Source organism: Octodon degus, unplaced genomic scaffold (genome assembly GCF_000260255.1).
Source record: "Octodon degus isolate 3935 unplaced genomic scaffold, OctDeg1.0 scaffold00169, whole genome shotgun sequence".
NCBI classification, from domain to species: Eukaryota; Metazoa; Chordata; class Mammalia; order Rodentia; family Octodontidae; genus Octodon; species Octodon degus.
The window spans coordinates 1,384,502-1,397,498 of NW_004524745.1; the positions used below are offsets into that span (position 1 = coordinate 1,384,502).

At 49.7% G+C, this 12,997-nt stretch overlaps 1 protein-coding gene across 4 annotated transcripts in view; it reads left to right on the forward strand.

Annotated features, from left to right (window-relative positions):
- The first annotated feature begins 2,689 nt into the window (after positions 1-2,689).
- Positions 2,690-12,997, forward strand: part of Slc23a1 (solute carrier family 23 member 1) — an 18,924-nt gene continuing 8,616 nt past the window's right edge. For 2 of the 4 annotated variants that reach the window (XM_023703358.1, XM_004643244.3), the window contains exons 1-13: positions 2,690-2,784; positions 3,308-3,439; positions 3,833-3,990; positions 6,440-6,528; positions 6,680-6,747; positions 6,897-7,078; positions 7,213-7,333; positions 7,586-7,742; positions 8,511-8,658; positions 9,171-9,276; positions 9,479-9,608; positions 9,700-9,843; positions 10,908-11,003. In XM_023703358.1, the coding sequence (XP_023559126.1) occupies positions 2,749-2,784; positions 3,308-3,439; positions 3,833-3,990; positions 6,440-6,528; positions 6,680-6,747; positions 6,897-7,078; positions 7,213-7,333; positions 7,586-7,742; positions 8,511-8,658; positions 9,171-9,276; positions 9,479-9,608; positions 9,700-9,843; positions 10,908-11,003 (1,567 nt within the window). In that variant the 5' untranslated portion in view covers positions 2,690-2,748. The remainder of the gene's footprint in view (positions 2,785-3,307; positions 3,440-3,832; positions 3,991-6,439; positions 6,529-6,679; positions 6,748-6,896; positions 7,079-7,212; positions 7,334-7,585; positions 7,743-8,510; positions 8,659-9,170; positions 9,277-9,478; positions 9,609-9,699; positions 9,844-10,907; positions 11,004-12,997) is intronic. The other 2 variants (XM_023703359.1, XM_023703360.1) reach the window with 2 other exon arrangements.

The following is a 12,997-nucleotide window of genomic DNA, read 5'->3' on the forward strand; positions in this document are numbered from 1 at the left end:
ACATCCCCAGTCCCTATAATATTCCTAAATAATTTAGCTATCTATAATACTTGTAATCTTATTAGTTGATTATAGTTTGACCCAGGTTGTACTGGCCTTGTGATTTTATGCTCACCTTGTGATTTTGCTCCATAAAACATTCATAGAAATGTAGCCTCAAAAAAAAAAAAAAAGAAAGAAAGAAAGAAAGAAAGAAATGTGGCTTTAACTGGGCATGGTGATGTGCACGGGTAATCCCAGCACTCAGGAGGCTGAGGCAAGAGGATTGTCAAGAGTTTGAGGCCAGCCTGGAATACATAGTGAGTTTAAGGCCAGCCTCAATTATAGAGCAAGACCTTGCTCAACAACAATTTGCTTTTCAGCCTTTGGCTAAGATCAAGTGGAAAAAAAGAAAAAGTAATCTGATGTGACATATACAGAAACTGAGGCTTAGAGGAGGCTCCGATCAAGTTTTAGGCTGAAAAGTGGCAGGGTTGGGAGGTGATTCAAATTTTGGAAGTGCAACCAAAGTGACTGCTGCAGTGTCCCAAGGAGGGCCTGGGGGCTCTTCTGAACCTCCCGAACCCCCATATCCCATCACCTATTCTAGGATCTGCCTGGGGCCCTCCTTCCCTGGCCCTCACCCCAGGAAAGCAGCCTCTGGCATCAGGAGAGCCAGGGCTCAAGGAACCAGCTGAACCAGCTGAGCCATCAGGAGTATGAGGTATGGGCCTAGGCGGACACCTGTGACAAGGACCTGCATGGCCCTGTGTTTGTGTGAAGACTGAGAGACTACACTACAGTCTGAGTGGGTCTCCTTGGGTGACTCTGCATCTGGACCCCTGCACCTTCCCAGGTCCAGAGGCATTGTGGTGAGTTTAGGGTTGGAGCTGTGTCTGGGAGGGTGGGACTGCCACAGCCCTCCCTGGAGCCTGGGGAGGACTTGGCAGGGAGCTGGGGGAGGCAAGTGTTAAGGGATTAAATGAAGCTGAGAGCAAATGCCAAACAGGAAAGGAGCAGACAGATGAACAAATAGGCTGCAGGCCAAACGACCAACAGGACCCAGGCTGTGCCGTGAAGCTGCTGCCCACCTGGAGAGCGAGGCTACCTATGGACACTCTGGACTGGGCCTGGTACTGGGCTCAGCAACTCAGAAGTAGGTGGGCCCTGGGGCACTGGGGCTACCACAGTTCAGAGAGAAGATGCAGATCCCAGGCTTTGCCTTCACCAGCTGAGATGCTTGAGTTTCTTAGGTTCCCAAAACCCCAGATTGGGGCTGGGGAGATGGCTCAGTGGAATAAGCGCTTCCCTGACAAGCATAAGGGCCTGAGTTCAATCCCCGGTTCTGAAAAAAAAAAAAAAAAAAGAAAGAAAGAAAGAAAGAAAGAAAGAAAGAAAGAAAGAAAGAAAGAAAAGAAAATCCAGATGCCCCTGAGACAGCTTTTAGGACCTTAGGCCAGGCCAAGGAGTAGGCGTGCAGGGAGGAGAGACAGACCAGGAACAGAAATGGCTTCTTGGGCTGTGTGACATAAGCACACAGGGCGTGGTACTTAGAAAGGCCCCAGAGTTCAAAGCTCTGCTGTTGCTATAGTTATTTTGTTTTGGTTTGCTTTGGTTTGTGAGTTTTTTAGAGACAGGTTCCTGATATATAGTTCAGGCTGCTCTTGAACTCACTATATAGCACAGACCAGCCTTGAGCTTGCAGAGATCCTCCTGCTTCAGTCTCCCTAGTGCTGAGGTTACAGGCATTTGTCAACATGTCTGGGCACTTGTTGGTATCTTAAAAAGTCAAAATACTTTTGAAATAACAGCATCATTCTCATTTTCACCGGGTCCCACAAACTATATATCAGCTCCTAGCAGAAAAGGAATCCTTGTCCTGACACAGGGAGAGCGAAGACTGCGATATAAATAAATTCCGGTGGGGAACCGGAATTTTAGGATTGATGTTCCAAAACCCTTGCTGCCGGGCTGGAGAGATGGCTCAGTGGTCTAAAGCACCTACTTGGAACAAGCTTGGCAAAGCACAGGGACCGCGGTTCAATCCTCCAGCACCACATGCCAGCCAGCCGTGCCCCCTGGTGGGCTGAGCTGGCCACACACATACACACACACACACACACACACACACACACACACTCTAAATGTTAAAATAAAATAAAAAAAACCCTTGCTGCCAGTATGGCTTCTGTTAAATCATGCTCCTAAATCTTTCTTCACTGTCATTAAAAGGGTAATATCACCCAGCCAAGGGTTATGCATGATGATGCGTATGCAAACATACTGTGGCTTGGCATAGAATCGTTCCTCAAGAGGAGAATGGGTATTGTGATCATGATAAAGACTGACCTGTTATTAATAAGTAGGGAAGGGCCTCCTGTGGACAGTGACATAATAAGTATGCACATTAAAAAAAAAAAAAAACCACACACGTACTCTCCCTTTCTTGTTAGCTTGCTCAGGGCTGGGTAAACTTCCAAGACTGTCCTCACCTCACCTTTTGACCATCCCTCGCTAAGAAAGCAAGAACAAAGTCTTGTGCCACACTCGTGTGCCCAGGAAGCGAACGTGGCAGAGGCCTGGGTGGCCTTCACCACATGGCCAGTTAATGCCTCACCCCTGCCCAGGTCCCTCTTTCGCAATCTGGAACCAGGGACCTGGTTACAGATTTACTTGGAACAATGTCTGATGTGTGGAGTAAAGTCCTCCTTGGACTTTGTAAAGTCATCCTCTCTTCTCCTCAGGAGCTTCTCAGACTTCTGCCCAAAGATGAGGGCTCAGGAAGACTCAGAGAACCAGACACAGGTGCTGGGGGACTGGAGGGAAGGGGACTTGCCATGGTTGGGGGGCTGAGGGGCCCGGCAGCCTCTCTGGGAGGCAGAGATAAGTCCTGACGAATTCGTTACAAGCAACAGTCCCAAGGTGAACATGGCAAATGAGGCATGGGGCAGAGGTGGAGGCTGACTTGGGCTTGGGGTGTAGGGGCCCAGCCACCTTCTTGGTGATACCCAAGGACTTCTAGGGGACAGTCAGTGGGACAGAGTGGGTTTATCTGCTGTCTGGCATCCTCTTGGCTCTTCTCACCCAGGCCCCATTCCCAAGGCCTGGGCCTGAGGGCATCAGGCATTTTCAGTCAGCAGGAAGCAAGTCAAGTGCATGGGAGGCAGCCCCAGGACAGCTAGGTGGATGGACAGCAGCGGAAGGTGGGCACCCCCAGCTTGGATCTCACTTTGAGGTGCCACTTGGGCCACCTGACTGATTCTGGGGCAGTGGTGCCTTTCCCACAGCTCTCTCCCCTAGGTATGGCTTTTCTCTGCTCCCCCAACAGGATTCCCAGGGCTCTGCAGGGGCTTCTGCTGGGAGCCCGAAGACACCCCTGCCCCCGGAGCCCAAATATGACATGCTGTACAAGATTGAAGACGTGCCTCCGTGGTACCTGTGCATCCTGCTGGGCTTCCAGGTGAGCCATCCTCAGGCCCCACCCTAGCACGCCCCATGGAGCCTGCCCTTCCCTGCCCCTGCACCACAATCTTATCTTGGGCAAGAGGAAGAGAAGCCTTAGGTCAGCTCAGGGGGGTGAGGGGTTGGGGGGAGGGCAGTGGAGACTGAGAGAGTGAGAGAGGAGTGCATGGGGCACAGGGAGGAGGCTCAGGGTAACCTGGGGGAGATTAGTGTCCTTGGGTGCATGTGCAATGGCTGTCTGGGAAGTCCCATAGGGAGTATCCTGTGGCTGGTGCACCCCAGAGTGGCCCAGGTCCAGGCCCGCTGAGGTAGGCATGAGGACTGTGGGTGCCTCTGTTTCTCTGTCTGCTCTGGGGTCCAGTCTCACACACTCCCTTTTCACCACCCCCAGCATTACCTGACCTGCTTCAGCGGCACCATCGCTGTGCCCTTCCTCCTGGCTGAAGCGCTGTGCGTGGGCCGAGACCAGTACATGGTCAGCCAACTCATTGGCACCATCTTCACATGTGTGGGTGTCACTACTCTCATCCAGACCACACTGGGCATTCGGTGAGCCACCCCCTCCCCGCCCTCAAACACATGTATGTACACACACACACACACACACACACACACACGGGTACACTGTAACACACACAGCAATAGCAGGAACAGGGAGTCTTGCTCAGAGCACTTTATGGAGAAAAAAAGAAATCCAAAGCAAGCTGGTAATGGTGACGTACACTTGTAATCCCAGCACTGTGGGAGGCTGAGGCAGGAGAGTCTTAGAGCCATGGGATAAAGAAAATGTGGTATTGCCAGGCATGGTGGTGGCACATGCCTGTAATCCCAGTACTCAGGAAGCTGAGGCAGGAGGATCATTGCAAATTTGAGACCAACCTGAACTATAAAGTGAGCTCAAGGTCAACCTGAACTGCATAGTAAGACCGTGTCTCAAAAAAAAAAAAAAAAAAAGACCAAAAAAAAAAAATGTGGTAGACAGGGGATATAGCTCAGTGGCACAAGCACCTGCCAGGCAAGCTCAAGGTCCTGAATTTGATTCCTGGTACAATAAGAAAGGCACCAGAAAATGTGGTATTTATATACCATGGAGTAGTACTCTGCCATAAAGAAGAATGAACTTGAGAGAAGTAAAATGGATACACCTTGAAACCATACTTTTAATTGAAATAAATCTGACACATATGTTTAAATGTCAGATTAGTTCTCTTGTATAAGAAACCAAATGCATAAAGAAGGACCAAAATGGATGATAGATATTGGCAAGAAGGAAGAAAATGTTCAAATAGGTAGAGGAACAAAGGAGGGGGAGAAGGGAGGGGAGGAAGGGAAAAGGAAAAAAAAGAGAACAGAAGGAAAGATGGAAACAAAGCTTTTGTAAATAAGGAGGGGAGGCCCGGAAGATGACTCAGTGGAATAAGCGCTTCCTTGGCAAGCACAAGGGCCCAAGTTCAATCCCTGGTTCCGCCAAAAATAAATAAATAAATAAATAAATAAATAAATAAATAAGGAGGGGAAAAGGATAGAAGGCAGGTAAGGTTGATGGGAAAAAGAAAAGGAAGAATCAAGGTGCTTCATGCACAGGCATAAATTCCCTCTGATGAATGTGATCATTGTGTATATCAAAGGTGTACCGATTGGGGCCGGGGAGCTGGCTCAGTAGAATAAGTGCTTGCCTGGCAAGCCCAAGGTCCTGAGTTTAATCTCCGGTTCTGGAAAAAAAAAAAAAAAAAAAGTGTACTGATAAAATTAACTTTCGAACAGTTAGAACCCAGCCTGGACAATGTAGAGACTTAGTGAGACTCTGTTTCAAAATTCAAAAAATAATACATAAAAAGGGCTGGGGATATAGATAAGCACAAAGGCTCTGGGTTCAATCCCTAGTACCACAAAGGCAAAACAACCCAACCCACTGTCTGCGCCTCCCTGCTGCTCCTATCCTGGACCAGCCTTAGTGCTAGGAGTTGGATGCTGATGCTTGGATCCCCAGGGTAGGGAGCTCCTGTTGTGTTTCTCAAACTTGAGTCTGGATAGTTGCTGGTACTTGGGATTAAATCTAGGGCCTTTCCACTGAGCTACACCCCCAGCCTCTACCCTTTTCCCCTTTTTTAAATTTATTTTTTATTTTTATTTTTATTTTTATTTTTTTGCAGAACTGGGGATTGCACTCAGGCTTGTGCTTAATCTACTGAGCTATCTCCCTGGCCCCCCTTTTTTAATTTTTAATTTTTAAGTTAGACATTGTGGTACATATCTGTAATACTAGCACTAGGCAGGCTGAGGCAGGAGGAATCACTGTGAGTTCAAGGCCAGCCTGAGCTACATAATGAGTTCAAGGCCAGCCTGGAATATATAGAGAAACTTTGCTTAAAAAGGGGGGGGGGCGGCTGGGAGATGGCTCAGTAGACTAAGCGCTTCCCTGGCAAGTGCAAGGGTCTGAGTTCAATCCCTGATTCTGCAAAAAAAAATTAAAAATTAAATAAATATGTTTTTTAAAAAATTAGAGACAGTTTTACTATGTCACTAAATTACCCAGGCTAGGTTTGAACTTGAGATCCCACTTTCTCATCCTCCCAGGGTGCTGAGATTACAGACATGCACCACCCTGCCCCGCTTTCCTCCTCATAAGGGCCACTCTGTGTGCACAGGGGCACTCTTTTCCCTGCCCTGATGGCCTGACAGCCTCTGGGTCTGTCTGGGCCACTGGGGACAGGGCGGTAGTTTGATGTGCAGTGGGGGGTGAGGAAGATATGAGCAGAGCTTGGGGGCCAGAACAGAGCAGCTCTCTTCATTCCCTGGGCCCCTCATGAACTGCTCCATGCAGGAGGGAAAGGACAGGTTCATGCTAAGGCAGGCAGTTGTCTTTTGCTTTGGGCCTGTCCTACTGGGGCCTCAGTGACCTCTCTCTGTCCACCCATGCCCATGTCCCTCTGTCTCTGCCTTGCCTCTACTCCTCTTCCACCTACCCTATCCCTGGCACCCTACATCTCTCCTCTAGGCTGCCCCTGTTCCAGGCCAGTGCCTTCGCATTTCTGGTTCCAGCCAAAGCCATCCTGGCCCTAGAGAAGTGGAAATGCCCACCAGAAGGTGCGCCCATTTGGGGATCCTGGGGCTGGAGAGGGGAGGCCCTAGGGTCTGTAGGTCTGGGAAGATGTCCTGAATGCAAACAGCAGGGTGTACTCACCACAGCATTTTCTCTCCCTGCTGTCTACTGTCTGTGTGTCCCTCTTTGCCCCAGAGGAGATCTACGGTAACTGGAGTCTGCCTCTGAACACCTCTCATATCTGGCAACCACGGATGAGAGAGGTGGGTAGAAGGCCCAGGGGCTGGGGTAGGGGTACTAGATAGGAATAAAGGCCTCTGTTGACCTGTGGGGACTTGTGGAGGCAGTTGAAGAACTGCTAGTGGCCAGGTCACAGTCTATATGGTGACTTACTCTGACTTTGCCCTTCTAGATCCAGGGCGCAATCATGGTGTCCAGCATAGTGGAGGTGGTGATCGGGCTGATGGGGCTGCCTGGGGCTCTCCTCAGCTACATTGGGCCTCTCACGGTCACCCCCACTGTCTCCCTCATTGGCCTCTCTGTCTTCCAAGCTGCTGGCGACCGAGCTGGCTCCCACTGGGGCATCTCAGCTTGGTAAGCAGGCACCAGGCCTGATTCCTTCCCACCCCAGCCCTGCCTTCCCACTCCTTTAGTCCTGGCCCTTTAGTCCTGGCTCCTGGCCTCAGCCTGGACTACCAGTCACCTCCTCCTTGTGCCTCTGCCTCCAGCTCCATTCTCCTGATCGTCCTCTTCTCTCAGTACCTGCGCAATGTTGCCTTCCCGCTGCCTGGCTACCGCTGGGGCAAGGGCCTCACTCTTTTCCGCATCCAGATCTTCAAGATGTTTCCTGTGAGGAGCTGACAGGTGGCTGGGGCAGGGACTAGAGCAGGGCCTAGCTGAGGGGTCCGATCTCTGCTCAGGGCCAAGGTGAGGGAAATGGCAGAGATAGCATGGGAACCAGAGTAGAGATGCGGTCCTAGCCAGAGCTGGAGAGGGCTGCATCTGAACACTACAGGGGCTGAGGCTGGGCCAAAGTAGGACTGGTTATCTTGAATGGAGATGGCAGTGCCTGCAGCTACCCTTCAACCCACTCTGCTTCAGATTGTGCTGGCCATTATGACTGTGTGGCTACTCTGCTATGTGCTGACACTGACAGATGTGCTGCCCATGGATCCAACAGCTTATGGCTTCCAGGCTCGAACTGATGCCCGTGGGGACATCATGACTATTTCACCCTGGATCCGCATTCCCTATCCTTGTAAGCACTCCTGCTTGGGCCCTTCTGGCCCTGACTGGAAACTTGTGAGATCCCTGGTGGGCCCGGTTCATCTGATGACGGAACTAGTGCTAACCACAGCCCCCCACACATACACCAGAGAGAGAACCTAAAGTCTTTGTACTATGTCCCAGTCCTTTTTTATTTTGAGGTAGTCTAAGTTGTCAAATTGCTCAGACTGGGTTGAAAGTTGTAATCTTCTAGCTTCAGTATCCCAGGGTGCTGGGATTACCAGCATGTGTCAGTTTCCCTGTACCCAGGTTTGTCACAGATTTATAGTGTGCCAAGAAGAGAAGTGTTATCTTAGACAAATGCCTCACTCCAGCTCTATGCCTCTGAATACCCCAAATAATTGCATAGTGCCTACCTCAGCGTGAGGCCTCCCCACCACCAGCTCCTCTCTCCCTCAAGAACTGTCCTGTGCATTTCCGGGATCCCTGTCCCTGTCCCTGGGGTGAGCTGAGACAGCAACTGAGACTGGGCGTGGTGGCACGCGCCTGTAATCCCAGCTCTTAGGAGGCTGTAAACAGGCAGATCATTACAAGTCCGATCTAGCAGTGAGACCCTGAACACCCTGTAGACCCTTCCATAAAATAAAAAAAAAAAAAAAAAAAAAAAAAAACAAAACCAAAAAGCAAAAAAAACCCCAAAACCACCAAACAAACCCAAAACAAAACAAAACAAAAAACCTCACTGTATCCAGTCCTCCAGGGCTCCTTGCTGTAGCCACCCTCTTGCCTTCCCCTCCAGGTCAGTGGGGCTTGCCCACAGTGACCGTGGCTGCTGTCCTGGGAATGTTCAGTGCCACACTGGCAGGTATCATTGAGTCCATTGGAGATTACTACGCCTGCGCTCGTCTGGCTGGTGCACCGTCCCCTCCAGTCCATGCTATCAACAGGTATGCTCACCTGCCCACCTCAACTGCCGAGCCCCAGGAGGGGCCACTTGGGAAGGAAATGTAGGGATGGGCTTGAGTGCCAAGAGGTGCAGACATAAGCAGGGAGGCTCACACCCCTAGACCTTGTTTTCCTTGAAAGTAGAACAATAGTTCTGAGTTTTGGAACCTGCTGAGGAGGTACAGTCACAGGGAAGCCACAGTCATTGACAACCTTCCGTGTGCCCACTTCTTCCTGTTGTTTCTCTCAGGCAATCCGATAGCCATGAGAAAGGCTCTACTTTACTATATCTCCACTGGACTGGTGAGAACATGAAAGTCCAATTGCCTAGGGCACTTGGCCCAGCGTCAGCACCAGGGCTCTTAGTTTCCAGACCTCCTTGTGGCCTGGAGCGCGACTTCACACCGGCAGTGACAGCCCGCACCAACCCAGAGGTGCAGGAAGTGTGATGGGGTAATAGGAGGACAGTTTGTGAAGAGACTGGTGTAAACCCCCGCTGGTCCTTTCATTACAGGGGCATCTTCATCGAGGGCGTCTGCTGCATTATCGCGGGACTGTTGGGCACGGGCAATGGGTCTACCTCGTCGAGTCCCAATATCGGCGTCCTAGGGATTACCAAGGTGCCGCCACCAGCCAGGGCAGCACAAAATTCTGTCAGGTTCCAATCCACCACTGGCACAACCCCATGCCGGACCCATCGGTCTAGCCCCGCCCCGTGTTTGAGAGGCCAACGCCCCTAATGAAAGCCCGCCCACCTAGGCCCGCTTCTAGCCCTAACCTAGCGCGTCCTGAGTCCGAGCCCCGCCCCTGGCTTCCTGGCAGGTGGGCAGCCGCCGCGTGGTGCAGTATGGTGCGGGTATCATGCTGGTCCTGGGCGCCATTGGTAAATTCACCGCCCTGTTTGCCTCGCTCCCCGACCCCATTCTGGGGGGCATGTTCTGCACTCTCTTCGGTGAGTGCCTGGTGCGGGCCTGGGTATGGCTGCATGGGTCACCAAGTGGCCTCGCTCAGCCCTGAGGGTCTGTGTTTTCCTGCCCCCGCAGGGATGATCACGGCTGTGGGGCTGTCTAACCTGCAGTTTGTGGACATGAACTCCTCCCGCAACCTTTTCGTGCTGGGTTTTTCCATGTTCTTTGGGCTTATGTTGCCTAATTACCTGGATTCCAACCCCGGTGCCATCAACACAGGTGCTTGCTGTTGGGGGGTTGGGGGGGATCCAAACAGCCTGGGGCTGTGTAGCTCAGTGGAAGAGCACTTGCTTAACATTCACAAAACCTTTGGTTAGACCTCCGGCACTGCAAAAACAAAAAACTCTGAGCACAGCCCATTCCCTCCAAAACTTCAGACTTGTAGAGCCACAAATTCTTCTTCCCAAATCTGGAAGTTAGTATCCAAGAGCTCATTAGTAGATGTTCTTTACTAAAATACTTTCTGTGGATAGGTTTTAAGCATTTACTTACATATGCTATGTAATTTTATTTTATTTATTTATTTTTTTTCCGGAACCGGGGATTGAACTCAGGCCCTTGCGCTTGCCAGGCAAGCACTTATTCTACTGAGCTAACTCCCCGGCCCCTATGCTATGTAATTTTCAAAAAAGCTCCATGAAACATACTATTATAATTTTCACTCAGCACTATTAAATGATTTGTCTCAAGTCAACAACTAGCAGTTGCCAGAACTGGGATTTGCACCAAAGATGGGAAGGACAGAGGTAAAGATATTGAAGGGCCAGCACACTGAGACAGAGACTGAGATGGGGCTCATGCCTGTAATCCCAATGCTTGGGAGGCTGAAAATAGGAGAGTCACTACAAGTCTGATCTGTGTAGTGAGACCCTGTAGATCCTATGCTAAAAAGAAAGAGAGAAAGAGAAAGACTAGAAAAGAAAGAAAGAAAGAAAAAGATAAACTTGGGCTGGCGAGATGGCTCAGTGGTCTAAAGCACCTACTTGGAACAAGCTTGGCAAAGCACAGGGACCGCGGTTCAATCCCCACATGCCAGCCAGCCCCGCCCCCTGGTGGGCTGAGCTGGCCACACACACACACACACACACACACACACTAAATAAATAAATAAATAAATAAATAAATGTTTAAAAAAAAAAAAAGATAAACTTGAAAGTCAGGGCTCTGTGCAGTTCCCAGGTCACGACTGCTCAAGGAAGTCAGTAGTTTGCACAGGAGGGAAGCCCCTGGGCTCTGCTCACTGGAGTGCTATGACACCCATTAGCTCTTGGCCTGTTCCACAGGGATTCCTGAAGTGGACCAGATTCTGACTGTGTTGCTGACTACGGAGATGTTTGTGGGCGGATGCCTTGCTTTCATATTGGACAACACAGTGCCAGGTATGGGTCTTACAAGGCAGCACAAAATGAGATTTGACTTGTATGTAGTCCATCAGATGGCCACCAAGTTGGGGATGTGGCCAGGTCCAAGGCAGGCAGGAGGAGGCCCTGGGGGAGCAGTAGGAGCAGATGGGCTGCTGGAATGCCTGCTGGTTAGAGGGAAAGAGGCATAGACCATGGCTTGTAGGTCTTGGAGTGGGCGAGGCCAGTAGTTATTTCTGGGTCCTATGAAAGGAAACCTGTGTGTGTGTGTGTGTGTGTGTGTGTGTCTGTCTGTCCATCCGTCTGTCTGTCTCCTGGGTCTAAAGTGGTCTACCTCTGAGCTATACCCTTAGCCTTTTTTGAGACAGGGTCTTTTTTTTTTTTTTTTTTGTGGAACCAGGGATTGAACTCAAGCCCTTGTGCTTGCCAAAGAAGTGCTTATTCTACTAAGCCATCTCCCCGGGCCCTGAGACAGGGTCTTGCTAAATTGTCCAGGCTTGCCTTGAACTTGTGATCCTCTTGCCCCAGTTATGATTACAGGTGTGCACCATCATGCCTGGCTCCTTTTCCTTCCTATTTCTTACAAACTCAGTTTTTGTTTTTTTTTTTTTTTTGTTTTGTTTTTTTTGAAAATGTATCAGGTATTTAATTAGGTTCTTAGTAAGAAATTTAGAACACTAATTTATGAGGGTAAATTCCATTTGTCAGAGCAAAAACGGATCGCAGGTAGCCCCGGAGCTGAGGAACACCTTTGATTTTTGCCAAAATCTGTGAGTCCACCGCTTTCTGATCCACCTTGCGCTGCTCTGAAATCTGGTATCTCTCTTTCTCGGTGTCGAAGATCTCGCCCTCCTGGTGTCTGGGCTTCCGCAGCTTCTTCTTCTTAAAGTAAGCATCAGTGAGGTGTTTGGGGATTTTCACTTTGCTGATGTCAATTTTTGTAGAGGTGGCAATGACAAATTTCTGGTGTGTTCTTCGTAGAGGAACACGATTAAGGCTCAGAGGCCCAGTCACAAGTAGCAAGCCACTCTCCAACTGCTTCAGGAAGACCACTCTCTTGCCTCTGTGACGCCCAGTGAGGATGATCAAGATGGTGCCGGGAGTGATGCTAGCTCGAAGTTTCCTCACATGCTGACTGAAGGGTTTCTTGCCGTGGCTCAAGAGCTTTCGGGGCACATCTTCAGTAGGGTAGTACCTAGGCATTTTTCGAAGCTTAACCACCCGGCTACCTCCATTCTTGTCCCCACCGACCGGTTTTGTGATGGTAGCAAGAACTTTCTCCTTTTTCTTCTCAACCTTTGATTTAGCAGCTGTGTACTTTCTCTTGTACAAAGCCTTTCTGGAATACATGGCAGATCGGGAGTATCTACCAATTCCTCTAACTAGGACAGGATTTCGGCTGCAGTGGGGCTGCCCCTTCTTGGACTTTTTTGCCTTCTTCACCTTACCCTTTTTACCAGTGCCACTGGCAGAAGCCTTCTGGGCTTCAGGTTTCTCCTCTTTAGTGTCTGGCTTCTCAGTTTTTTCACCCGCCATCTTGCAAGATGGGAAAGAGGTACAAACTCAGTTTGTTGGTAAAATCCACCCCAAATATATTAAGACTACCATGCTGGCTAATAGAAGAATCCCACATGTACCTTTGGTAGTAGAGCATCTTGTAGGGATTGTGCAGGATAGTTTGTGGTGTACCAAGTACAAGTGTGTCCAGTAAATATATTTAAAAAAAACCCCAATGTCATCAGGCACTCTAATAAGCATATGAGTCAGATATGAAGCTAAGTATCTCATTTCACCCTTAAAAACTATGACCACATGGCAAAAGCCTGTAATCCCAGCACTTGGGAGACCCAGTCAGGAGGATCACTAAAGCCAGCGTGGGCTACATAGTGCATTCAAGGCCAGCCTGAGCTACATGGTGAGACCCTGTCAAAAAAAACAACAAAACAAAAACAGAAACTATGACCACAGCCAGTCTCAAAGTTGGACAGCACAAATCTTTTTTTTTTTTTTTT